We start from the raw sequence: 26,511 nt of genomic DNA, 5'->3' as shown, positions 1-26,511 counted from the left end.
AGTTCATTGCCAGCCTTCCTCCTTGTGACCATGCTCATCTCTTTCATTTCCACTCTCTTAAAGAAACAGGAGCCCCTTCTAATTTCATAGTGCTTTAAGACCTAAGTAGTATGGGCAAGTGATTTTTCATAGTTTCTTCAAATAACAAGTTCATATAAAGAGAATATGAGTAGCATTCTAGTAATGTTCAATACTGAGAAACTGGGGTGGAAGTCGAGAGACCTGATTATTGATTCCTGATTCTTCTGTTAACTGGCAGAATGACTTTGGGCTAGTCACTGAGCCTCTCCAGGTCTGTTTTTTCATGTATGAAATGAGAGGGTTGGACTGGAAAAATTTCTATGGTTACTCATGGTTCGAAAAAGACTCTGATTCTATGTTAAGTTCGAGAGAGGGTCCACAGCACCATAATAATGTAATCTTAGTTCCTCTTCACTTGTTACCTGCTGTGTAGGCCTTGACTCCAAGTTAGAATCCTTAAGAAGAATACTCTGAGAATCCCTTGGATGCATCCTTACTCTCCATATTATGGGAATGGAGGCTCCATTTAGAATTGAAGTTTAGAGCTCAGGGAGCCATCTGTTCCAAGTCCTTTGTTTTATAGTTTGAGAAAGTGGGCTCCAGAGAGATTGTGACTTGTTCAAATCACAAAAGTAGTCAGAGGCAGAGGTCAGATTTCTGATTCTTGGTCCAGAGCTTTTTATACTGCAACATGCTTCTTAAGAAACATGGTTGATCTTTTAACAATGCCACTAGGATCTCATTTGTACTCTACCCAAAATATTCCTTGAGGGCAACTGCCCGCTGTCCAAAACCAGTCTGTCAGTCAATTCCAATCCCCGATTTTGGGGAAAGTAACTGGGGACATGGGAAGGGGGCTAAATAGATCATTTCCCCTCGAGCCTTTGCTCTTTAGGTCTGAGAAAGGGAAACAGCAATTTCATTTTTCTTTCCTTTTCAGTTTCATTGCCTACCTTTTCCCCTGGTAATTATATAGCCAAAGATTATTTGTTTACAGAAGCCATGTGAATCAGCCAGCCCCCAAGGGGTTAATGCTCCCAAATTATGGGGCTGTGTTAACAATAAACAGGATGTCCTCCAGAAATTAAATTTAAACCACTGTGACTCAGGCTGGCCCATCCTTTCAACCCAATCGTTGTCTGGGGTTATTATCGGTAGTTAATTATACCGTTACGTTTAGAAACAGCGTTGGTCAGTTTGGGTCAAATCAAACCAGGTTCAGGGAGAAGGGGATGTGAAGAGAATGGTGGGGATTGAGAGCCGTATTCAGCTGGAGTGGCTCAGCTGCAGCATGGGAAGCGGGAGGTTTGAATGAAGAGAGCTTACCCATTCCAGAGAGCTGGAAGGAGAGCAGTAAGCGTGGCTGGTTTTGCCTCAGGCCTTCAGGACTCTCCTGTAGACCTTTACCCTGTGCTGATCCCAGGGAGAAGCCTACAGTTCCTGTCACTGTGGGGATACCCTGTGTTTGCGTTCTAACCTGACCACAGCTCTTTTCTTTCCCACAAAATCATAGAACTTTCAGTACCTTAAGGAAGCTTCCAACTTATTTTGTTTAGCCCCCTCATTTTACAGAGCAGGAGATTAAGTCACTATGCAGTAGTTCCTTACCAAAGGGCAGCCAGCTCATTGGAGGGGGAGACTGGGCTAGTGCTGAGGTTTGTACTTCTAGACCCATAATCTTTCATTAAGCCAGGCTACATTCTTAGCTGTGTTCCATTTTAAAGTGATAGCTAAGAGGGGCAAAGCACCATGACAAGTTCACGGCAGACTTGGGCTGGATTTCAGATTCTTCTCCAACGTAGCCACATTTAGATTTTTGTCAGTTTTTCAGAAGGAACCATAATCCAGCCTGGCCAGTTGTAAATTCCTCTACAGTTTGTCATCTTTCCCCAACCACCCAACAATCTCTTCACTTCCCACAGTTTGTCTCTCTCTAGAGGAATCACCTAATATAAGTGATTTTATTTTGTCTTCTAAAAGGGACATTTTCTAGGATGATAGCTAATAAAGTGAGCCTGTAATTTCTGACTTCTCAGCTCCTCAAGATATAAGGTCTGTACTAATCACTGGTCTTTCATTATTTCCCTTTCTACATTCACTTTTTAAATGTATTTAACAACCATCATTAGGAAGAATGCACTGTGGCAGAAGGCAAGTGCCTAAGAACCTCAGTCTGCCTCTGTGGATGGGAGGATCAGTCTCCCAGAACCAAGCCTAGATGTTAATGGTCCCAGCCCCCCAAGGGTACTTGGTATAAGCACCAAGAAGCAAGCCCTGGCTTGTCTTCTTTACCCCCATGAGGGGAAAATGTCCTATGTTGTATGAATTCTCTTTAGCCACATAATTCCTCATTTTTCATATCTCTCTGTGTCTCTTTTTCCTATAGGATTCCTTTCAAGATTGGGCAGCCCAAGAAACAGATTGTCCCCAAAACAGTGAGTAACCCAATTCTTTCTTTCTGAAATTCAGTTCTATGTGGTCTCCATACAGAGCCAGAGCTTTGACTCAACACATGTTGGGGCTGGGAGGGCAACAAACTTGGACCTTATTTCCAGTCATGTTGATCTAGAACTTCACATAGACTAGGGCATGTGGGGCCTCCTGTCCTGGGATGTTTCCTCCTTCAGGTCAGCCTTCCAAGGGAGATAGAAGAGGTGGTGGACTGCAGAGATGTATAGACTGCTCCTGAGTAGTCCCTCTCTAGGAATTGGTGTGGTACCCAGCAGTTTTCCTAAGAGAGCCTCAGAAACAGACTCCTGCCAAGGATGCATCCCATACTTTTATTTCTGTCCACCTTAGCTGGGCATAAGACTCAGCTTCTCTAGGTGTCCCAGGTCTCTTTCTCACCACTCCTAAGTGCATACTTGGCTATGACCCAGAGGCACTCAGCTAGAGAGGATGATTGAATCATATCCCCTTTGAAAGTTACAGTTTTACTCCTATTTTATTTCAAGAATGGGAGAGAAAGAGTTATTGGTTCTTTGAAAGTTAGATCTGTCTAATTTTCTAGATCCAATCCAACCTCCTGATTTTTCTTGACGAGAACACCCAGGCCTGTGAAGTTGCAGTGACTCTTCTAAGGTTATAAAAATGTGATACTGGCAGAACTAGAATTAGAACTTAGGTTTGAGCCTCTGTTTGCTTCTCTTTTCACTGCTTAATGTTTCTCAAGCTGTGAAACTCCCAAGATTTTAGAATTCTAGTAAAGACTAGCTTTTCTTAAACTCCTGCCATCACAAATATGAACAAGTCTCTTGGTTTGAACCTGGGAAAATCTAACTGTTGAGCATCTCCCAGCATGACATCTCTAAGCAGTCCAGTAGAGTCAGCCTCATGGAGGCCCTTGTCTCTATCATTTCAGCTCCTGACAGTTCTTGTCTTAATAACCTCCTCCCTCTCTAGCTCAAGTCTCAGAACTACGGGAAAGACATTGCGTCAGTTTTGGCGGGAAATTCAGCACACGTCTGACCAATGGCTCTATCTTTGGGAAATCCAGTTAGATCACTTAAAAAAATATGGGCCAGAGTTAAAAGAGCCCTCCCCTTTTGCATGCAGAGGCAGGTCGCTGACAAACTCAGAATTTACCTCCCATGCAGAGGCTGACCATCTGTGTAGGCCCTCAGCTGAAACTCAAAGAATCTGGGTGTACAAATGTTGGGCTCTAGCCGCCTACAGGAAGTGGGAGGGTGTGGTTTTGAATCTCCAGAGCTTAATCCAGGGCAGATCTGAAAGGGAAGTGGTTTCGAGAAGGGTCTTTTATTCCCAACACTCACTTAAAAAGAAAAAACAAAAAAACTTTCAATACCCTGAACTTGATGGAAATGGCCTTTGTTCTCCCCAGAAAAGAACAGGTTAGAATGCATTTTCCAGCTCCTTTGCCAATTTTGCTTGTAGATGGAAAGATTTCTGGGTGCTTTAATCTGAGGAGTGGCAACAAGTCCTCAGGAGAAGGGCAGATGCACACATCTAGGGAAATCCTCAGCTCTCCAGATGGCCCTCCACAGGCCCCTGGCTTCCCTCTGCACCTCCTTGCGTCTGTCTTGTTCGAATGGAATTTTCATCTTCTAACTCATGGCACCACCTCCCCTGGACAGACTGGGGATTGTGGTGTGGTTAAGAAGCCAGGTTTGGGAGGTTTCCAGCCTGTATGCTAATCCTGGGCTTTGCTGCATACTATCTGTGACCTCGGGCAAGTTCTTTAACCTCTCTGAGTCTTAGTTTCCTCGTTTGTAAAATGAGAAATATAGTAGTACCCATCCTATCGATGTAGTATGAATCTTACCTGTGGTAAGTACTTATAAAGCACCTAACGGTGTCTGGCAGACAAGAAGCACTCAATAAAAATTAAGTGTATTACAGGAAGTTAGTTGATTTGCCTCTCTTTATAAACCACTAAGGACCCAGCCTGTCCTACGCAGCTAGATTTCCCAGTGCAGTGAAACTGTAGGCTGGGCCTTTGATCTCTCAACTGACTTACAACTTGGAATAGTTATTTGCTTCCTAGGCTTATACTCCTGAAATCCCCAGAAGAACTGAAGTATATGTAGCAAGACTCTGCCTCTTGAGAACCATTCTCCACCCTGTCACCCGCTCCCAGTCCCCAAAACAGGCCTGGGCTGTGCAGTTGTCTCAGCATCTCTGGCAGCCACCCCCTAAGCAGGAGTGACGCACTCTGTTATTCTTGCCCAGGCACTTTCAGGGAGGGGAACAGATGTGGCCGCCTGGATTATTGAAAGTCATGAAGCCCCTGTCATGGGAAGAAATGCTCATGTTATCTTCAGCAAGTTTCAGGAGGTTTTTGGCTCAAGTCACCCAACTGCCAGACACAAAGAAAGCATTGTGTCTTTGCCCTCACTGCCTCCCTGCACCCAGGTTATTAATGCACACTCCATTATTGCCAGGGCTTTGCTGAAATGGCATGTTCTCTGCTGGAGCTGACCATTGGGATTGAAACGTAAGAGCAAAAACTCCTACCACCCCTACCCTCCACCAAATTCTAACTGTCGCTTAGTCCTCTCCCACTCCTTCAAGTCCCATAAAGTAGCTGGAGCATCCTGGTGTAGAGAAAAGAAGCTGAACTTCCTTCTGTAATCTGGGAGGATGGAAGAGCTCTTTGTCTGAAGCTACTTTTTCTATGTCCCTTGGAAGCAAGGGTTACTTTGGGTCTTGTCCACAAAGGAAAGCACACACTTAGATTTATAGCTAGGTAGGTGCTCTCTGGAGTCAAGACAAAAAAGAGTCTTGCCAAGTTGAACTTGCAACTTGAGAAAATTTTTCACATGCAAAGTGGAGGGACCCTTAGCTTCGTTCCTTAATCCTATTTTACCATAAGGAAGAACTGCTTTCCACTCAGGCAGCCTTAGAAGAGGGCATTCTCAGGATACTGAGAGCTCCCCCTGCCTCCACTCAGATCTGACACACCTCAGCTCTGGGATTAGAGTGCCACCCTATCTGCTGGCCTCCTTTTTCACTTCACAAGGAGTTTAAGTTTGAGTGGCAACTCAGCCCATTCACTCATTTAGCAGATGCTTGAGTTCCTGCCATGTGCCAGGCTCTGACCTAGGCACTGGAGCTAGAGCGGTACACAATCCCTCCCTTGTACCCAAGGCATTTGAGAATGCAGGGAGTAGCTCAGAGTAGTTGTTTGGTGCTTGATTCTCTCTGTGCTAACCTTGCCAGCCTAACCCAGCCCATCCTGGTCCCCTGACAATCTGTGCACATGTGTTTACGCTTGCATTGTTGACTGCTGGCCAGTTGCCTTTTTGGCAAAGGAATGAAGCATTCGAAGTTGTTCAGATCTTTCCTATTTGACTCTTTGCCTCAGAATGGATGTACCTTGTAATGAGATTATAGTGTGCCCGTTAGTCCCAAACCACCATCAGAGGGGCGCGAATTCTGGCAATGTCTCCCTTGGTCCTTCCCAGTAGAGGAGAGAGCTCTTAGAACCAAGGAACTATAGAAACAGCCCGCACCTGGCAGCTGGAAGCAGAGGATGTGGAATGTCTGACTTCTCTCAGACAGTCAGATAGTCTTGAGCAGCAGAAAGTAGAAGGATTGAGCTCCCACTCCCAGCACACTTCTCGGCTTCCAGTGTGAGACCTTGAGTTTCTCATTAACCAGAATGATCCAACCTAGTTGGAAACCTGAAGTCCTTCTTTGTACAAGTCCATGCAGCCCCCAGCCAGGGAGACCAGGTGTTCTCTGACATCCCACACACACATTAGCACACTTGAGGATTGCAAAAGAGAGGAGTGGGAGCCAAAGGCTGTGACTCTGGCGGTTCGGCGAGTGTGCCTGCCTCCCCTCCCAGAGAGAACCTACTCTGTGTTGTTCATCTTAGGAGAGCTTGATGCTGGCCAAGAAGTCCTCAGTTTCCTCTTTTGTTTTTTTGGAAATAATTATTTTTAATATTTAAAGACTACTCAGCTCTCATATCTTACTAAGGAGATTGTCCAATGAAGGGAGGCATAATTATGGCACCCAAGCACAGGGCTCCAGGCTTAACTAAAATGAGGCTTAATCCTAGTTGTCAATTCAAAACTATGCTAAAGGTATTACAGAACCAGTCTGTATCCCCAAACTGCTCTGGTCTTTTCATCACCCTATCTGCCCATAGGAGAGAAAAAAGGAAACTAATGCTTAATAAGCACTTTGCTCTCGGTTCTCTTCATACTGCCTTTTTATCTTAATTTTCAAGACAACTGTGAAGCTACTGTCGTTATTTCCGTTTCCTTGGAAGCCACCTAAAATTGGCATGGGGTACAACTAAATGAAATTATCCCCATTTTACTGGAAAAGAAACTTAGGCTCAAAAATATTAAGTAACATCTTTAAAGGCCTCACAGCTAGTATCAGAGTTAATATCTTATCTGCCTATGCTTGTTTCTCTAAAACACATTCCTCTCTGGGCTTTTTGAGAGAAGATTGACTAACACTGAAATGGCAGGCTTTCAAGGGCAGAGGCAAGGCTGCTTTGCTCCAAAACAAATTTCTTACCTGCAGTTGCACCATCGGAATTTTATTCCTTATGCCTGAGACTTTGGTTCCTATTGAACTCCCCTGGGGTGAGTAACACTTTAAGCTTTTATCAGCCATATACACTTTAGTGGGAATGGATTTTTAATTTTTTTCTTAAGAGCAGATTTGATGGATCATAAGAAAGATGATGATGGAAATATTAGGTTCCTGGATGGAGAAAGAGTAGGTCTGATGAAAAGGGCAAAAAAAAAAAAGTTGTAGGAGAGAGCCTGGGGTATCAGTGATGAATTTTACTGCACAATTTTGGGTAAGATTCTAGATGCTGGGATTATAAAGTAAGGAAGAAACCATGTTTTCCTATTTCTAAATTTTACGGTTCAAACGAGGAAGGCAAGATAGTGTCTCCATACAAGAGATACATATTGTCATACCCTGACTACCATATATAAGTAGATTATCTGTTTAATTTTCTCACTCTCCCCTGCCCAGGCCCTCCACTGGGCTCATCACAGTTTAACGTTATGCGTGTGTTCGTTTTTTGCTTATCTCCCCCACACAGGACCATGTCTGTCTTATTCACCAGTGTCTCCCCAGCACTTGGCAGAATGCTTTGCACTTAATAGGTGCTCAGTAAACATTTGTGGGGTGAGTGAATGCTGTTTAAAAAAGGCCTGAATTTCCCAGATTCAATTCCCAGTGCCTGCCCATGCAAAAAACAAAGGCCTGACTTAGGAATCTGGGTTTTAGTCTTGCTTTGTCACTAACCAGCCATGTGATCCTACATATATCCCCTCTCTGGGCTTTAGTCTTCTCATTTATAACATAGAATCATTGTCCCCAGCAATGTTCTATGATTCTATTGCTCTATGTGAATTTCCAATCCAGACATGGAGTGGTGAGGTTGAGGGGGATTAGTATAATCTTTAATTGAGTAAACGTTGAAGGAAGGGCAGTAGTTGTGAAAAACTCTGAAGACGGGTGGGCCACGGTGGCTCAGCAGGCAGAGTTCTCGCCTGCCATGCCAGAGACCTGGGTTCAATTCCCGTGCCTGCCCATGCAAAAAAAAAAAAAACTCTGAAGACTGCAAATATGCACTCTTTGGGCCTCCAACCTGTAGGGAGAGTAAGAGTCAGGGTTTAGGACTTATGCTGGCAGGAACCTCTGGGTAGCTGCCAGAAAGGCTGTTCTCTTAGGCTGTGGCTTTAATTCATCCGCAGACGCCTCTTCTTTCTTTTCTTTCAGTAGGATAGCAGTTAAGAGCACAGGCTCAGGAGCCAGACTGCCTGCATTTAAATCCCAGCTCTACTGCTCCCCGCTTGTGTGCACTTGGGCAGGTTACTTAACCTCTCTATCTCAGTGACCTCTTTAGCAGAATGAGGATAATACCCGCCTCACAGATAAACGGTAGAGAGGAAACCAATGAGTCAAAGCAGCAGTTAAAAGCATTCTGAGGGAATGTAGGTGGTCACTGCATCTCACAGCACCTCCCCCCAGCTCGGCAAGCTGCCTCTGATGGGTGCTGCTCAGATGGAGAAAGTTCAGGCGTAGACGTGCAAGCAGCTTTTTTGACTTCACCTGATGTGTAGATGGCAGGATTGGGCTCAGGATTCACATTCATTTGGCTTAAATATTGCTGCCATTGAGGAAACTTGATAACTAGTTAAGAACTTAAAGAGCCTTGCCTGAATTACAGTCATTACGTACAAAGTGTTAAAAGCTTGAGGCTTGACATATTCATCAATTTTTGATTTTCTGTATATGTTTCATTGGGTAAAAAGACTACCCGATGAAAGTATTGGAGTGAAATTCAGATTAAAGAAAACTCAAGGCAAACAATTTTGAGATAGATAAGAAAAGTAAAGGTGATAAACTATTTGGGGTATTTTTTTTTATTGTTGTCCGAGAAACAAAATTAAAATAAAATATGACAGGAAAAAGAGACAGCGCACTCCTTGCCTGAGTTACTGGTGATGGTATCCGCGTTGGTGCTTCACCTTGCAGAGCCTGGCCACGTCAGCTCTCCCCGTGCCCTAAACTGGCCGGGGCAGGGCCCGTGAGAACAGGGCTGTTGGGGGCAGGAGGCCTGCACTGGGCAGTGACTCTTCTAGACCCGAGTCCCCTTCCCTCCGGGCCCCTCTCTCTCCATGGATTCATTTCACTCACGCTCTCAACTCCTTCGCTGCCGCAAGGCCCCAGGGCGAGGAGAGGGGGCTTGGCCCAGGCCTCGCGCCCTGGGGTGGAAGAACAGAGCCAGGCCGGTACTTGCCTGGATGGCCCATCTGGGAGGGAAGTCTCTCTCCCTAAATCAAAGGCTTAATTAATTTGGGAACACAGGGATATTGTGTCGTTAACGATCTGTTAGTGCTTGTATGAACTGGGCGGTGCTGTTTTCTGCAGACTTTGGGGGAGGGGTGTGGAGACAGTTGGAGCAAGCCAGGAGATTTTTTCCAACGTGTTGTCATTTCTCCGATGATTGAGTTATCTCTTTTGTTACAGGTGGAGAAAGACTTTGAAAGGGAGTATGGAAAACTCCAGCAGTGAGTGTCAAGCCCCAGAAGGATGAGGCGGGAGGTGGGTAGGGCAGGAGCCTTCTGCCAGGCCTCGCTTCCAGCACTGCCACATCTGCTGGTCGCCCAGGCGGGGGAGTGGGCTGCTTCCCCACCCAGTAGCACGCCGGGGACCAGGGACAGCTCCGCTCACCGAGCTAGAGAAATCCTCCCCAGCAGATGGCTGCGTGGTAGTCATTAACTCTTAGCCTTTGGTGGCTTGCCCTCACGTAGGGCTTGTAGTGGCATTTCAGTCAGCAGGAGGAATCCCATCAAAAAGGGCCCCTTCATGGGGGCCACGGTGGCTCAGCAGGCAAGAATGTTTGCCTGCCATGCCAGAGGACCCTGGTTCGATTCCCGTGTGCCTGCCCACGTTGAAAAAAAAAAAGGGGCCCCTTCTCCTCCCTGGCAGGCATTCCAGAGTAGCAGGTGGTTAGACTTCACTCAGGTAAATGGAAAGAAAGGGGCCAAAATTAACTGGGGATGCCAGGTACCCAGGCTGTGCCCCCCTCTGCAGGCTGGAAGACCAGACCAAGAGGCTTCAGAAAGACATGAAGAAGAGTGCGGACGCCGACCTGGGTAGGTGGGGCCCTCCCTTCACGGCCACACGCGCCTCCATTCCTCCCTCCGCCCGCTAAGGGTAGCTTTGAAGTAACTGCATTTAGTCAGTGACCCCGAGAAGCGGCTTCAGGTCACTCTTCACTTATCACATCCGCACTCACCATATCCCCCAGAACTTCTACTGCCCTACTCTTCTTTTCACAAATCTCCATACACATACAGTCCAACCATATTATACAATCAGTGGCTCACAGTGTCATCACAGAGTTGTGTATTCTTCACCATGATCATTTTTAGAACATTTGCATCACTCCAGAAAAAGAAATTAAAAAAGAACTCATACATCCCATACCCCTTATCCCTTCCTCCCGTCAACCCACAGTATTTCAGTCTGCCCAATTTTTACCCTTTATCTCCCCCATTACTTATTTATTTCTTATTCTTTTTTTTTTGACTCCTCTGTCCATGTACAAGGTTTTCACAATCACACAGTCACATCATAAAAACTATATCGTTGTACAATTGTCTTCAAGAATCAAGGGTTCTAGAGCACAGTTCAGCAGTTTCAGGTACTTCCCTCCAGCCACTCCAATACACCATAAACTAAAAAGGGGCATCTATATAATGCATAAGAATAACCTCCAGGATAACCTCCCAACTCTGTTTGGAATCTCTCAGCCACTGAAACTTTATTTTCTCTCGTTTCTCTCTTCCCCCTTTTGGTGAAGAAGTCTTTCTCGTTCCCGTGATGTGCAGTCCCAGCTCATCCCCAGGAGTCAGGTTCCATATAGCGGGGAGGCCAGTGAGTTCACCTGCTTTTAGCCTAGAGAGAGAGACCACATCTGAGCAACAGAAGAGGCTCTCCAGAGGTGACTCTTAGGCATAATTATAAGTAGGTTAATCTCTTCTTTGCAGGAATAAGCTTCATGGGGGCAAACCCCAAGATTGTAAGCTTAGCCTATTGAATTGGTTGTTCCCACTGCTTGCGAGAATATCAGGAATTCCCCAGATGGGGAAGTTAAATATTTCCTCCTTTCTCCCCAGTCCCCCAAGGGGACTTTGCAAATGGTTTTTTATTCTCTGCCCAAATTATGTATCGGGGCATCACACTAACCAGTTCAAGTCAACAAGATCTCGTGCCCTGCTCAAGATTCCATGTAATTATGGTGTTCAAGTAAACTGACCACTCAAGTTAAATTAGATAATGTGCTATCCAAAATATAAATTTGATTTTGAGTTGGGTGCCAAGTGTGAGGCTCTCCTAGGATTCCAGTTAGGGATATCCCAGCTGCCGATGGAATCATATTGTTGCAGATGCCTCCATTGCCTTAGAATGTGGGCCACTGGCCTGGGCTGTCCCTCTTTGCAGGAATTAGAGTCTCTGGGCCTGGGAGGATTGTCTTTTTAGTGATGACAGAAGTGGAAGATTTTGTGCATTTAAACAAGAGGTTGAGTTAAAGTGTAGGGTCAAAAATAATACCTCAGGATAATTCTGTCATTACAAGGGCACTGAAAGGTCTGGAATTAAGTTCTGTGGTAAGTGGAGGTTAACAGGTGCCAGGAAACAGCCAGTAGCCATAGGGAGGTTATTTGGCTGAAGAGTTCTTATTTCAGACAAGGAGGAACTGGGTCCAGGAACCTACAGGCAGAGGAAGTGCTAAATAAGGGCAGTGTCCAGGGGACGGGCAGGCTGCCGCTGGGAGGGATAGGGAGCTGCTCTGTGGGGTTCCTTTATCAAGGCCTTGCTTAAATGAACACCACCCAGTTTCCCCACCCTACCCTTAACCTAACCAAGCACTCGACCCAAAAGCTAATCAGTAACTGATACCGTCTTTATAACCTTGGACAATTTAGTAAACTCCTGGTCCCTTAGTTTCCTCACCTGAAAAATAAAGCTAATACTAGTGCCCCTTCCATAGGAATGTAGTGAAGACGAAAGTGCTTGTTTAATGTCACACTCTGAGAACAATGCCCAGTGCAGGGTAAGGGCTCAGGGAGTGTTCACTGCTTTTATCATAATTGTCAGTGTTGTTGTCAGCCACAGCAGTGTTTCCTGGAGGTAACTTTTTGGACCTCAGTGGCTCCTTCCTTGGGTTATAGTGGGAGGGACTTGCACAGCATTTCTCTTTCTAATGGGGACCTGAAAGAGACTTGGGTTTGCCTGGGTCTGCCCACCTGCTTTCATACAACAGGTATTGATTGAGAACCTACTTGTGCAGGCATTCATTTCAGTACTAGGGACTTAACGATAAAACATGACAGGAGCTGACATTCTAGGAGGAAAGACATACAGTAGATTAATAAACATGTATTACAATGTCATGTACTAGTGGCATGCTCTAGAGGAAAATAAGGGGATGGTGAGTGACAGGTGCTGTGTTAAGTGGGGTGGTCAGAGAAGACCTCCCTAAGGAAGTGTCATTTACACAGAGTCCTGAGGAAATGAGAGAGTAATCCATGCATGTCTGAGGGAAGACATGCAGAGAGGACAGCAAGTGCAAAGGCCCTGGGGTAGATGCAGATTTTGCCTCTCGAAGTTGTCCACATTGACCCTAAGGTTCAAGAGAAGGGGTAGTAGAATTGAGAACCCATCTTAAATTCATTTGGCCCTACCACATAATAATGCTGTCTTATGTCTGTGAAGCACTTTAGCAGTTTCCAGAGAAATTTCGCCTACATCATTTCTTCTGAACTTGAGATCAGCAGGCTAAGTGAAAGTACCATTTTATAAAAGAGAAAACTGAATTTAGTTTCTCAGTTTTCAAGTTCAACCCCACTTCTCCAAATTTGGTCCCCTGTCTCAGAGCAAGCAAGCTTGTCTCCATTTCTTTCTTACTCCTTTGCCCCCTCTAAGCCTGAAGAAGGGTTGAAATAGCACTCACTTGCCCCGATAAATCCCAGAGTGATTTGAACAGTGAATAAAAAAGTACTTGCAAAGTCCCCTTCAGGGAATGGTGAGAAAGGGGGAAAATTCAGCTTCCCTAAGTTGAATTCTTGATATTTTCACAAGCTGTGCAGACAACCAAAGCTATAGGCTGAGCCCCCAATCTTGGTGGGTTTGTTCATATGAAACTCAACCCCATAAAGAAGAGGCTAAGTCCACTTAAAATTAGGCCTAAGAGTCTCCCCCAAGAGAACCTCTTTTATTGCTCAGATGTGGCCTCTCTCTCCAGCCAACACAACAAGCAAAATGACTGCCCTTCCCCGTCTATGTGGGACATGACTCCCAAAGGTGTGGACCTTCCTGGCAACGCGGGACAGAAATCCTAGAATGAGCTGAGTCTTAGCATCAAGGGATTGAGAAAACCTTCTTGACCAAAAAGGCGGAAGAGTGAAATGAGACAAAATAAAGTGTCAATGGCTGAGAGATTCCAAACAGAGTTGAGAGGTTATCCTGGAGGTTATACTTACACATTAAATAGATATCACCTTGTTAGTCAAGATATAATGGAGAGGCTGGAGGGAACTACCTGAAAATGTAGAGCCGTGTTCCAGTAGCCATGTTTCTTGAAGATGGTTGTATAATGATATAGCTTTCACAGTGTGACTGTGTGATTGTGAAAACCTTGTGTCTGATGCTCCTTTTATCTACCTTATCAACAGACGAGTAAAACATATGGAATAAAATAAACAATAGGGGGAATAAATGTTAAAATAAATTTAGATTGAAATGCTAGTGATCAATGAAAGGGAAGGGTAAGGGGTATGGTGTGTATGAATTTTTTTCTGTTGTCTTTTTATTTCTTTTTCTGAATTGATGCAAATGTTCTAAGAAATGACCATGATGATGAAAATGCAACTATGTAATGATATTGTGAATTACCGATTATATATGTAGAACAGAATGATCATAAGTTAAGAATGTTTGTGTTTGTTTGTTAGTATCTATATATATTTTTAATTAGTTAATAAAAAAAAAAGAAAGAAATAGCACTCACTCCTGAAGCCTGGCCTATCTCAGGGTTGAACAAAATCAAAGTATGGGCAGTGTCACTGCCCCTAGATGTCATCCATAAAGTTACAGGGCAGTAGGCACCTAAGGGTGGGATTTGGGGACCACCATGGTCCTTAGTGATATTGCAATTAAAAAGAAAACCCTTGATATGTCCCTAAGAGGCAATAATTGTGACTTTTAGCCCAGATGTTAAGGCTCAGCCAGTTAACTTACATAACACGCGTCTTTCCTACAAAGGATACTTCGAAGAGCTGATAATGGAGGCAGCATTTCTTCTGCAGGAGCAGCAGCAGCCACTGCAGGCTGGGTGAGGGCTGCCTGCCTGGGTCTGTGACAGATTCTAATGTCAGTGCAGACACAGAGGACTTCGGCTGGTCCGGGCATGTGCCTTTCTCCTGGCCCCAGCAATTTCATGTTATTGTTTGTTTTGTAGTTATTTCAGTTCTGAGTCATTACCTGGTTGCATTTTTCTTTATCATTCCCCACTGCCTTACCAGGTAGAGAATTTCTGTCACTTAGTGCTTCCTTTCCTCCCTACTTCTCCAGATCACTAGAGCATAAATGAAGTGAAAGTTTCTTTTTCTCATAGTGAGAAGCTTTGTAATCATTTAGAACTTCAGAGATTCAAGAGATTAAGTGTGTGGCTGTGGAAAACTTAATTTTCTGACAGCAATATCAGAATTAAGTCAGTAATACCAGAGTCAGCCCTCAGAGACATCAGAACTGGAGTCTGGGCATAGGAAGCTCTTCTCCAACAATGGTTTCCTATCCAGTGGCCAGGCCAGTGCCCGACGGTCCGCGTCAGTGATTCCCACATGCCAGTGGCATCAGAATCCCTGGACACTTGTTACAACCCAGATTGCGGGGCCCCACCCCCATTAGGTCTGGGGTGAGGCCTGAAATTTTGTTATTTCTAACAAGTTCCTGGGTAATGCTAATGCTTCTAGTTTGGGAACTATCCCTGAAGAATCACTGATCCAGAAAATTGAGGGGAACCTAATTATGCTTTTCCTGATCTTGGAATCTCCTGAGCTCCCTGGACAAGATCTAAAATCCTAAGCCATTGTTCTAAAACAAGATTATCTTGGAGCAAGCAATCTATATTGGATCTTTGTAGACCCTTGTGTTCCAGAGGCTGCATTAGGATTCCAGAGACCTAAATGAAGTCCAGGTCCCTAACCTTCACGAAGGTTTCGCGAAGACCACCAGCTTCTTGGTTTATATTGGGCTGTTCATGCCCCTTCCCCAGCCCTTGCTGAGGCAGAATTAGGGATGTGAGCCATGGCAAAGGACAGTTGGTCCAGAGAAGTATGGAGGCCATGGTGTCTTGACATCTTAGGACCGTCCTCTGACCCCCAGGTGGCATCACCAGGATAGAGATTCCAGGCCCACTTCTGCCCAGGGGCCAGTTGCCTGAGCAGACCCAGTTCATTGACTTCATATGGTTCAAGCAAAAAAAGACAAAGGTTGAAGATACGAAAGAAAGTACAAAAAAAGACAAAGGTTGAAGATATGTTCTTCTTTGTGGAAGAATGCCCCTGCATCCCCTATACTTTTTGAGTTTTTCCCCTCAAATATGAAAAAATAATAATAATCAATAGAAGAAATGTTTCAGAAATGTTTCCGGATTTAACCAGGTTTTATCTTTTAATCAAGCTGTATGTGATCATTTAATAATTGAGTCAAGTTATACATAACGTTTCTTCCTAAACCTACAAAGTCATTTCGCACAGTTTTTTTAAAGATTATTTTTTTTTCCTCCATTGCTTCAACAATTTTCTGGAAAGTTTACATTTCAAGTCGTTGCTGACATTTTGCCCTTTTAGGTAGGCATGGAGCCTCTGACTATAGCTCTCTCCTAGACAAGAGAAAGCCCAGGATGGCGTCCTAGGTCAGCTGGCCATCCACTGGGGTTTCTCTGCTGATGTGCCGAGGGGCTGGGAGAGGCACCTTGGGGCTTCCTTCTCCCGACTAAAATGGAATCACGTGGGAAGCCCTTCCTCACGCAGCGGTAGGGTCAGGGCTCCTTCTACTCACACGGAACAGCAAGGAAAGGTCACTCCTGTAACCAGTTGTGAGGTGGACCTCATTTCATTCTAAGATGCTTTGTCCCCTTTTAACATCTCTGAACTCAAGGTATTCTTAACATTTGATAGTGTATCCTGGTGTAATTGGCAGCGTTTTTCTTTCTTAGTGATTTATATAAAATAATGTGTCTTGCTGTTGATGGTGTCTGAAATGCAGTAGTAAAGAATACAGTTAAAAAGTGTTTTCCTCTGAGAATCGCCTTAACACACACTGAAACTGGTACAGACAGTAACAAACAAGCCTGCCCCTTCTCCAACCTCTTCCCCACCCCAGTAAAATTTTATTTGCAAATAACGGAGACCTGACAACTTGTGTGGGACCAGGAGGTCCAAAGCAGCCTGTGTGCCTCTGACTTGCTGTGTAACTTCAGGCCCCCACTGTCTAACAGGGCAAATGAACACACCGCAATGCAGTAGCTTTTGTCTCCATCCTAGGGGAAATGTTGCCACAGAATACCTTTAAAACTGTAAGGTGATGCTCATCAGAGAGGCTGAGTCCTGTCCACTCGCTTTGCAGAGCAGATCCCAAGAAGAGCAGTGAATGGGGAGGCAGAGTGCCTGCAGTCTGATCCAGGCTCAGCACTTGGCAGCTGGGGATCCTAGGGGATCTAGAAACCCTTTGGAGCCTTGCTTGCCTCATCTGTAAAATGGGACCAAAATATGTCTTCCCCAAATGTTTCATGAGCTGTTCGAACCCTAAATAAGAATGGGGTTGGTAGACTATGGTCTACCCATCAACTCTGGCCTGTTGTGGTTTTGTTTGTTTGTTTGTTTGTTTGTTTGTTTTATTACAGGGGCAGGCACTGGGAAACAAACCCAGGTGTCCGGCATGGCAGGCGAGAATTCTGCCTCTGTGCCACCATCGCATCGCCCTGGGCTGCTTTCGTATATGAAGTTTTATTGGATCATAGCCACACTCACTCTTTACATATTATCTGTGGCAGAATTGAGTAGTTGCCACGAAGCCAAATAGCCTGGAAAGCCTCAAATATTTACTGTCTATCCCTTTACGTTAAAAGTTTGCCAACCCCTAATATAAACTAGAGTCAAGTCGCAAAACAATCTTCATGTCCAAAACTCCTGGAGAGCTTTTTAAAAATACATATTCTTGGACTTCAGAGTTATTGAATTATAATCAGTGGGGCTATAAAATTTGTTTTTCTTATGATTTCCCAGGTGATTCTGTTATAACCTCTAGAATTTGGAAAATTAATTCTGCAACAGGGGAAGCTTCTCAAAAGAATCACCCAGAACAGTCTTAGAGATCTGGAATGAACATTACTTGATGAGTGTCTTGTAGGTGTCTGGCACTTCATAGTACTGATGGCCTTATGGCTGTGGGTAGAGACTGCCTGGGTGCAGACCTCTGGCCGTGGGAGGACAGCGAGTCCTGAGTAGTTGAACTTGAAACCTACCCCTTCATGGGTTCAGTGACTTTTTACTTCTTTCAGCCATGTCAAAATCTGCTGTGAAGATATCCTTGGACTTACTCTCCAATCCCCTCTGTGAGCAAGACCAGGAAGTTTTGAACATGGTGACAGCCCTGGACACCGCCATGAAGCGGATGGATGCCTTCAACCAGGAAAAGGTGACTGGGGTCCTGGTGGCTGGTGGCTGGGGGCACCGACTACTTCCCTTTCCTCCCTTCTCTTGGCTTCTGTCTGGGGGCAAGTGCTGGCAGGAGGTCCTCAGCAGGGCTCAGTCTTCTCTTTGGAATTCCTGAGCTCTCCAGGAGGCCTCTGTATTGCAAGCCCAAGCTGGTTTCTTTCCTGGCTAATCTGCCTCAGCACTAGTTGCTTCCCATGGCTCCCATAAGCTTACGTCATTTGCTGTGAAGCCGTGAGGTTCCCACTTGGTGGCTCATATAACCCTTAGCCCCTCAAGCGGGCCTCATGTACTGCCCACCCAGCCCTCCTCACTGAGCAAGGCCATTTTAGCCTTGGCAAGCAGTGGCTGACAGAATGAGAACTAACTGGCGATGAGGGAAAAGTGCTTCTTACTGCCCTTTAGTCTTCAGAAATCTTCCAGACTTATCTGCAGCTCACACCAGCTGTGCATTTAAGTGGTGCCCCCTCTTGGCCCATCCTACCCTGGGCTTCTTTCTGCTCAGGGCTCTCAGGGGTCCCTGAAAGGTCTCTTTTCTCTTCTAAGAAACCTGGAACCTCTCCTTTTAGGAACTATCTGTCTCCTACCCCCACCCCAGTCTTGATAGCATTGGGTTTTTCTTTTGACAGGTAAACCAGATCCAAAAGACCGTGATCGAACCTTTAAAAAAGTGAGTAAAGGTCAGCTGGGAATCAAGGGTCTCAAAGAACTGAGCTCAGGGCACTTACTTAGAAGGTGGGAAAACCAGGCATTTGGAAAAACCATTTCTGGCAGCCTGCCTCCCAGATTCCAACAGGGTTACCAGCCACATGGTCTGTGGTCTCAGGTTTGATGCATTCAGTGCTGAGCGTCACCGTTGCTCCAACATGTCTCCACCATGACAGGGAACTTTGGATCCATCCACAGCAGTTAGACCTTGCCCCAGTGGCCATTTTGCCGATTTCTCCTTTGTTCCTGGTTGCGAACCAGTGTGACCAGAGCTTGCTGAATTAAGCTAGCAGAGCTCTTGGCCAGCCCTCAGCAGAGATGAGCAAGGCCTTTCATCTCCCTCAGCCGGATTGGGAGAGCAGCTGCCTGCAGCACTCGGCTTGTGCAGTGTGGGGGTGGCCGCACACGGTGGGGGAGCAGCAGCACGGTCCTGCTGGGAAGGTCCCATAACTCATGAACTGTCAGGGTCAGAAATTCTTCTGTGAGACTCATCTTCTGTCAGGCCGGGCTCTGGTCAACGATCAGACAAGCCTATTCCCCAAGTCTCCAAAGGGGAAGCTCCGAGAGGGACAGGCAGGGGCATTGCCTTGAAGCTCCCGGATCACTTTGTCTTCTTGCCTGGCCTCTCCCAAACAGGCTCTGACCTAGAAAGGCTCCAGCTCCAGTCCAGCAGCTGCACTTTATTACCTCTTCCGTGGTGGTCCCTGGCAATTGCCTCACCAGGGCCCTGGGTAATGAGTCTCTGCTTAATTATCATTAGGCCTGGATCGGGGCCCAGAGGTAGATGAAGAGAGCAGTTTTTGATCCTCCAAGCCCTGGTGTTTGGGGGTTGGTGAGCTATTCATCCCCTGTTTGGGTCCAAGGGGTGAGGTTAGAAAAAAGCCCTCCTAACCTCTAAAGCTATTCTTCCTATACAGGGATTGTCTGGAGACTCAAAGATGGCTGGAAGGCATGATCTAGAGGGGAAGGCTTTTTTTTTTTTTTTTTTGCTCCCTATTCTTTCCCTTGGACCCCTCCCACACTCCCCAGGAGGAGGCATTCCCAGCCCCCTGCCCCATCACTATTGCTTAGCCTTGGCTTCCAGGGCCCAAGGAGGAGCTTGGTGTTGAGGAGGCGAGCGACACAGCCAGCTGCATGGGGCAGGGGGGAGCTGTCAGAACAAGCTGGACTGCAAGGCTTTATGTCCTGGTCTCCAGGAAGGAGGGTTCATAGAGGGGAAGGCTTGCAAGCAGCTGGAGGCTGGCAAAGCAAACCCCACCCAGGTGAGACTCTTCTAGCCTGGGGGCCACGGGTGTCCCAGAGACTGCTCTCTGGGGGTCAGCTAGGCTGATACAGAAGCTGCCACATGTGCCCATGGCTGGCAAAGCTGGGCAAGAAACACCAGCTCAGAGAATGGGGGGACCAACTCCTGTCTCGATTTCACAACCAACGAGGCGGCCTTGAAATCTGATCCCTGGTTTCTGGAACTAGAGCCAAATGGAGAGAAATCCCGGCTGCTTCCCCTCCACCATAGCAGCCCACCACCTGCCAGGAAGGTGGGCGAGTGGCAGAGGGGGTAGGCACCATCTCCGTAGCAGATCCGCTGACCTCTGTGTGAGCCCCTCAGACCTGTTGGGCCTCCCTGGGTGGCTTCTCCTGCACCCCCACCCCAGACATGCTGTCTCCCCAACCACAGAGAACTGGCACCGCCTGTGGCCTCCTCCCCATTTGCTTTCTCTTGCCAGGAGAGAGGCTCCCAGGGACCCCAGCACCGGAAACAGGAAACTGCAGCTTTCCTGTCCTCTGATGAAGATCATCGCCACATGGCCACCCAGCCGCCCCCAAGTGTTCCACCCCCACCCCACCCCAGGGGGCTCGGCCTCTAATCCCCCTTCTCTGGGCCAGCGTTCACATGGTCGGATGGGGATGCTTTCAATTTCCCTTTCCTGGTGGGTGGAAGATCCCGGCTGCGTGGGCACAGATTGAGGAATGGCAGGCATTCCCCACCAGGGCCGGCTGCTCCCAGCCCACCTCCCAGCCGGCCTCTTTCTCCCTTCCTCCCTCCCTGTTCCCTCCATCACTCTCCCTCTTCACCCCATGCTTACCCAGGGGAGGTGATTGATACTGTAGTTTAAGACAGGCAAGAAATGGGCAGGCGTCAGTGGTAGAGCCTCAGTGAGTGTCTAATGTGGGCTTGGCCCTGCTCTTCCTTCTTTGAAGAGTCCAAGATAAATGTGATACAGACTTTGGAGCTGACAGTTTAATGGGGAAGCCATGATGGTGTTCTCAAAAGAACAGAATGAGGTGTCGAAACTGCCAGCCATGGTGCAAGTTGTGGGAGCAGGAAAGTGCTGAGTGGGCAGTCCCAGCCCTGTCTCAGCTCACCTTGTGACTTCAGGCTGGGCACTGCCCCTCAGAGTCAGTTTCCTCATCTGTGGAAAGAGAATTGAGCTGAGTTCTCTGAGTGACACAGTCAGTGCGTAGGAGCGGCTGTGAGAGGATTCGGTGGGCTGAAGCAGGCAGGCGGGAGGTGCGGCTTGAGCTGGGAGTGGAGCAGGGGTATCCTGGGGCTCTGATCCAGGACTTCCTCGTCCCTCTCCCTCCTGATCATTGTTAGAGGAGTGGAGGAACTGAGCGGAGGGGGTCTCAATTCTCAGCCTTGTTTTCTCTGTGGGCAGACCAGTCCAGTGCAGACTTCAGGCCTCAGTAGACCTCAGTGATACCAGCCCCTCGCCTTGTTAGATGAAGTCAGTAGGTACCTCTGTAAGGTCCCAGGGGCATGGCTGGGAGGGGCCCTGGTGTGGGGGACTAGCCTATGCTTGTCTTCACCGTCCCTGTGAACTTCCCTCCCCTACTGGCACCCAAACCCCTGATCTGAAGGAAGTGGAAAGCACTCCAAATCTGGGGGGCAGGGAGACATTTTCCTGCTGTCAGACGAGCTCCATTCACTCCATCACAGGTACTTCCACTGCCTGTCACTTGTCGCTGGTTACTTATTCTTTGCTTATAAGTAGAAAACAGGGTAGGGGGCAGTAACTGGAATCCTAGTCCCACCACTTTTTCATCAGCCACCTCAGTATAAGCTGTGGCCCTCCCCAGCCCTATTTTAGTTTATCCCCTTTAATGTGAGAAATGGTATGAAACCTGTCCCCACCCCCAAGGAATACCACAGCCGAGGGCACAAAGCCACCCAAGTGGTAATTTATTAGTGATTCATCTACAGTGAACTAAGCCACCTGAGCCTTCCCATGGCATCTCAGTGTGACTGAGAGGTGCTATTGTGGGAGACAGAAGTTATCATGATGAAGAAATAATTTTCCCAGGGGTCAGAGGAACCTTGGTCAGTTTCCACTGCAGCCACTTCCGCCCAGAGTTCAGGTGGCCTCAGTTCCAGGAGAGTGAGGAGCTGCTCTGTGATGTTAGGTAGCATCCCTCAGCTGTGGCCACTCTTCCGTCCGCCACTGAGCTTGCCTCTGATTATGTGGAAATCTGTAGCCCCCCAGATCCTTGTCTCTCCTCACCCCTCCTGGGCTCAGGCCCTGCCCTGGGGATGGGATCTCCACTTCCTGGTGTTCATCAATGTTGTCAGCAACTCTGCGCCCATCAGCCTCATCCCATGACCCACACTCCCTCCTTTCCATGGACTCCTTAGAAAGCTGATCCAGACCGTCCGAGTCTATCTGACACTGGGCCCCCCTGGTCTATCTGACACTGGGCCCTGGAAAGAAACCCCAGCTGAAAAATTAGGGAAAGGGGTCAGTCACGAGAAGGCACTAAGGAGCAAGTCTGCTGGTCAGAGGGTGTCATCCCTGTGTGGAACGGCTGCCTGAACAACTGGCATAATGGCTGTGCCACCTCACGCCTGCGGGATGCGTCTTCCCTTTTGGAGCATCTCATCCACACGACCTCGTTTGTTGATTCCCTCACTCCCAAGGATCTGAGGTTGAAGTGTTATGAAAGAATATCTTCCATCTGCCGCCTCCTGTCTGCTCTCATTCTTGGCCTGTTTCTGTGCCTCACACCGCCCCCCACCCCGCCGCCCCCTGCACCTCCCAGGTAACCAGCAAGGACAGCAGAAGCCCAGGCACTGGGGCCACCCAAGCAGCATATTTCTTCTTACAGGAGAATCAGGGTGGCTGTGCGTGGCCCCAAGTCCAGTTGGTGGAGGGGGAGGTGGTTGTGTTTGCTTCTCAGATCCCACTTCACCTGCACCCTTGAGCCCGCTGGCTGCTTAGCTGCCAGTCCCTCTCTTCCTGGGAGGTAAGGGAAGCGCCCTAGCAACTGAGGCTCCATCATGGCAACTGCCTTAAGCAAAGCAATGAGACCAGCTCCTCCTAACGGTATCACTCACCCAGACCCACTCCATGGGTGATCATTTGTCTAAGATGTCTGGTTCCCACATCCGACTTGTATGGCACTGAATAGGCCTCTTCTGCCTGGTCAAGTCAGTCCATCAAATAATGATTTGGTTACTGTATAGGGGCCCTGAGGCAGGCTTCAGAGAAATTCGGGTGGTTTTACCCACTTCTTTATCATTTCTAGTTAGGTAGTGAACCCATTAAGGGCCCCCATTGAATTTGAAGAATTCATTTTAGTAGCCGTTCTCAGGGATAAGCCCTTTATTTCATCAAAATCCACTCCTTCGGTCTGTAACTTAGTTTGGAACATTTAATGCTTTGGTCAAGTCTGTTTTCTCTATTCTCTGACAAAAGCATTCTTTACCCTTTTTTTGCTCACACATACTCTTAATGTGTGGAAGCTTTTGAAAACCAAGTTCATGGTCCTGTTCCTTTGAGAGGAAGAGTTGAGAAATCACTCCTCATGTGGTATCTGAACTACCTGAAGATGAGCCAGGAGCTTCTAGACACCCTTGGGATCTGAATGCTTGTTAAAGAATGGATCAACTGATTTATGTCCCCCTGAGAAGAGCACCATCCTCAAAATTCCATCCCCACCCCTCATCTTTCATCTTACCTGAATTGCTCACAAAACACCCAAGAAGTTACTGTGCTTCTGGTCTTGGGTCACCACCTCCACACTTCTCATCCCTAAATAATCACTGAATGCATAGTTCCCTTGGTTGAAAATGGCCGGACCTATGGCACTTCCTCTTGACTGGCTCTTAGGGTGAAATCCCAGCTTGCATGCAAGCCTCATCCTTCTGCTGAGCCAAAGGCTCAGCCTTTCAGCAGGTCCACAAGCCATCTGTGCACCTTGGGGCTTCACATTCAAGAAAGCTGCCCCCTCTCCTCCCAAGTTCCAGAAAAACTATTTTCAGGTTTGCCCTGTTTTCTCCAATACTCAAGCTAATCGAGGAAAATGTAGCATTTACCTGGGGCCACAGGAAGCAGTCCTGCCTGTCCCTATCTGAAGACATCCGAGTTAAAGGTGACACTAGTCACAATGATTGTGCCCATGGGGGCCAAAAAGTCTGGAGCGTCCACTTTCTGAATGGCCTACTCTTCGGAGAATTTCCCCATTGTGGTCCTTTGTTGGTGAGAAAATGTCGTAAAACTTCTGCTTTGATGGTTTGGCCATTCAATTTTAGGATTCCTGCTTTTCCCATGTTCAACTGTTGGAAGGAGCCATTGGCCAGGAATAAGTTCTGATTTCAGTTCTGTCACCTGCTGGTGGCGTTGTGAGGTGGTGGAAAGAGTACCAGACAACTGGGGCACTTGAGTTCTCTTCTGGATTGTTGCTACTTAATTGTGACCTGGAGCAATTCATGTAATCTCTCTAGCCTTAGATTCTTTCATTTTTTAAAATGAAGATGTTAGATATCATCTAAAGTGTCCACCAACTTTACTGTACTCTGTCGTCCAGCCCATCTCACCTGTGCCATGTAGCTCATTGGGTGGGTAAGGGCCAATGGGCAGTGTAAGTGTCATCGTCCCTTCACTCTCCAACATATCTTATTCAGGTCCAGTGGAATGACACTTAGCTCTGTCTTCTTTTCCTTGACCTATCCCAAGCAGTATTCTCAGCATAACCTCCAGGAGGGCCAAGGGCTCCATTGTACTTATTCACAGCCAAATCCCCAAAACCGAGAACAGAGTCTAGCATTTAGTAGATGCTTAACACATACTTTTGAAAGAATGATGAGCTTCCAGCCTGCCCCTCTAGGGTCTGGGCCATACCCAACCACCTTGTACCTGGCAGGTTCGGCAGTGTCTTCCCAAGCCTCAACATGGCAGTGAAACGGCGGGAACAGGCCTTGCAGGACTATAGAAGATTACAGGCCAAGGTGGAGAAGTATGAGGAAAAGGAGAAGACAGGACCAGTGCTGGCCAAACTCCACCAGGTACTCAGGGACGGGAGGCAGAAAGGAAGGGCCATTGTGATTGTACATGGCCAGATGGTGACCAACTGGGAACTGTAGAACCAAGACACCAAGTGACCTGATCCCCACTCACACCCCACTCCACCCCACCCAAACAGTGTACACCCAGTAGGGACTCTGAATAAACAGGTGAGAGCTTGATATCCAGGGTCTTCTTTCCAGGCCCGGGAAGAGCTTCGGCCTGTACGAGAGGACTTTGAAGCCAAAAACAAGCAGCTTCTGGATGAAATGCCACGGTTCTACAACAGCCGACTTGACTACTTCCAGCCCAGTTTTGAGTCCCTGATCCGAGCTCAGGTAAGGCCACTCACCACTCCATCCCACATGATGGCCGAGGATTTTTCCCATGGGAGGTATGTCTGGGCTTTGTAGACTCATCTCATGCCAGCATTTGCTCCTCCACACTGGAAGGATAACTTAGCCATTCTCTGGAAAGATACCATCACCATCCCACACTAGCCCCATTCTTCTTCAAGCCTTTAATAGAGGTTATTCTTCCCATTTGTAAAAGAGGGAAGGTTGGGGTATCAAAGCAACCTTCCGCTAATTGCATATGTTTGACATCAGTCTTAGGACCCTGCCACCTTTCTCAACACCAGGTAGCAAAGCCAAAGGCCCTGTTTCTATTCTTGGCCCGGGTAACTGGCGCCCTCCAGTGGACATTGTCATTCCTTGCAGATCCCACAATAGCAGTAGTTAAGGAAAAGCTGGATTCCCACCTCCCAACCTGCCATCTTTGGAAAACGCAAATGATGTTAGTGACCATGCCCTTAGCTGTATGTTGTCTATAGGGGGAAATGTTTCCACACACCCTTTGCCAGCTGGAGGGAGTTTGGGGAGAATCCCACCTCTGCACCCAAAGCACTGGCCCTGAAGCTGAGGTTTTCTGGGAGTTCTTCCCAGCAGCTTCACCGCACTGACCATGGAGAAATGTGTTTAAGAGGGAGTCCTGTGCCTTCTCTTGCTTTGCTGTCCTCATCCCTACTTCCAGCCCCTCAACACTGTGGGTGCTGCCCTGCCTCCTCTGTCAGTGCTGCTTGCAGGAGGAAACCCCAGGGTGTCCAGGCTGAGGCATGCCCGGGTTGAAGCAGTTTAGGGGGCTAGGGATGCCCTGTAACCAAGCAGCGTGGTAGCCAGGGATTGTTTACTGCCTGCCTCCTCAGCACCAGCCTCCTCCTCACCCGGCTGCTGCGGCCATTAGTCACTGGAGAAGTGAGCATTCCTAGTGAATCATCCGCACAGTGCAGCCTGGGAAGGAGCAAGGGGTGGGAAGGGTGGACCCCCTCCCCCCAGCACTAGCCTAGGCTTATCCCCAGGCACCTCATCCCCTTAAGATGACAGCGATATATTAAGACCTTCTTGATGTAGCACCGCCTTAGACCCATGGAAACCTAACTGTGGGAGTCTAGGACGGAGATTCCTCAGAAGCGGCTCAACCTTTGCTGTGCGAGCAGAACTGCCGCCTCCAACCCTGCCACTTGGCCTTACTTATAAGTAAAGACTCCAAGTTTCTAAAACAGAAGTTGAGTTAACTTCTCCCCACAGACAGCTTAAAACTGGAGAGGAGGAAATTAGGAATGTTTGAGTACTATGGAACACTTTAATCAAGTGCATAAAATATTTGGTCAGAAGTGTGGACTCGAGCAGAAACTCTTCCTGTCCTGCCTCCTGGGAAAGGCCCTGAGCCTAGGCCTTCCTGGGCCTTGGATCTAAGCAGCCACCTGAGAATTG

At 47.3% G+C, this 26,511-nt stretch overlaps 1 protein-coding gene across 3 annotated transcripts in view; it reads left to right on the top strand.

Moving 5' to 3' along the window:
* BIN3 (bridging integrator 3) overlaps positions 1–26,511 on the top strand; it is a 46,598-nt gene that overhangs the window by 18,381 nt on the left and 1,706 nt on the right. Inside the window, exons 2-9 of one of the 3 annotated variants that reach the window (XM_077152770.1) lie at positions 2,408–2,456; positions 7,024–7,085; positions 9,496–9,536; positions 10,063–10,124; positions 17,600–17,736; positions 18,383–18,423; positions 24,600–24,741; positions 24,943–25,077. In XM_077152770.1, the coding sequence (XP_077008885.1) occupies positions 10,097–10,124; positions 17,600–17,736; positions 18,383–18,423; positions 24,600–24,741; positions 24,943–25,077 (483 nt within the window). In that variant the 5' untranslated portion in view covers positions 2,408–2,456; positions 7,024–7,085; positions 9,496–9,536; positions 10,063–10,096. The remainder of the gene's footprint in view (positions 1–2,407; positions 2,457–7,023; positions 7,086–9,495; positions 9,537–10,062; positions 10,125–17,599; positions 17,737–18,382; positions 18,424–24,599; positions 24,742–24,942; positions 25,078–26,511) is intronic. The other 2 variants (XM_077152769.1, XM_077152771.1) reach the window with 2 other exon arrangements.

This window comes from Tamandua tetradactyla, chromosome 3 (assembly GCF_023851605.1).
Source record: "Tamandua tetradactyla isolate mTamTet1 chromosome 3, mTamTet1.pri, whole genome shotgun sequence".
NCBI classification, from domain to species: Eukaryota; Metazoa; Chordata; class Mammalia; order Pilosa; family Myrmecophagidae; genus Tamandua; species Tamandua tetradactyla.
The sequence above is the reverse complement of the archived record's forward strand: the minus strand, read 5'-3'. Positions and strand labels throughout refer to the sequence as shown.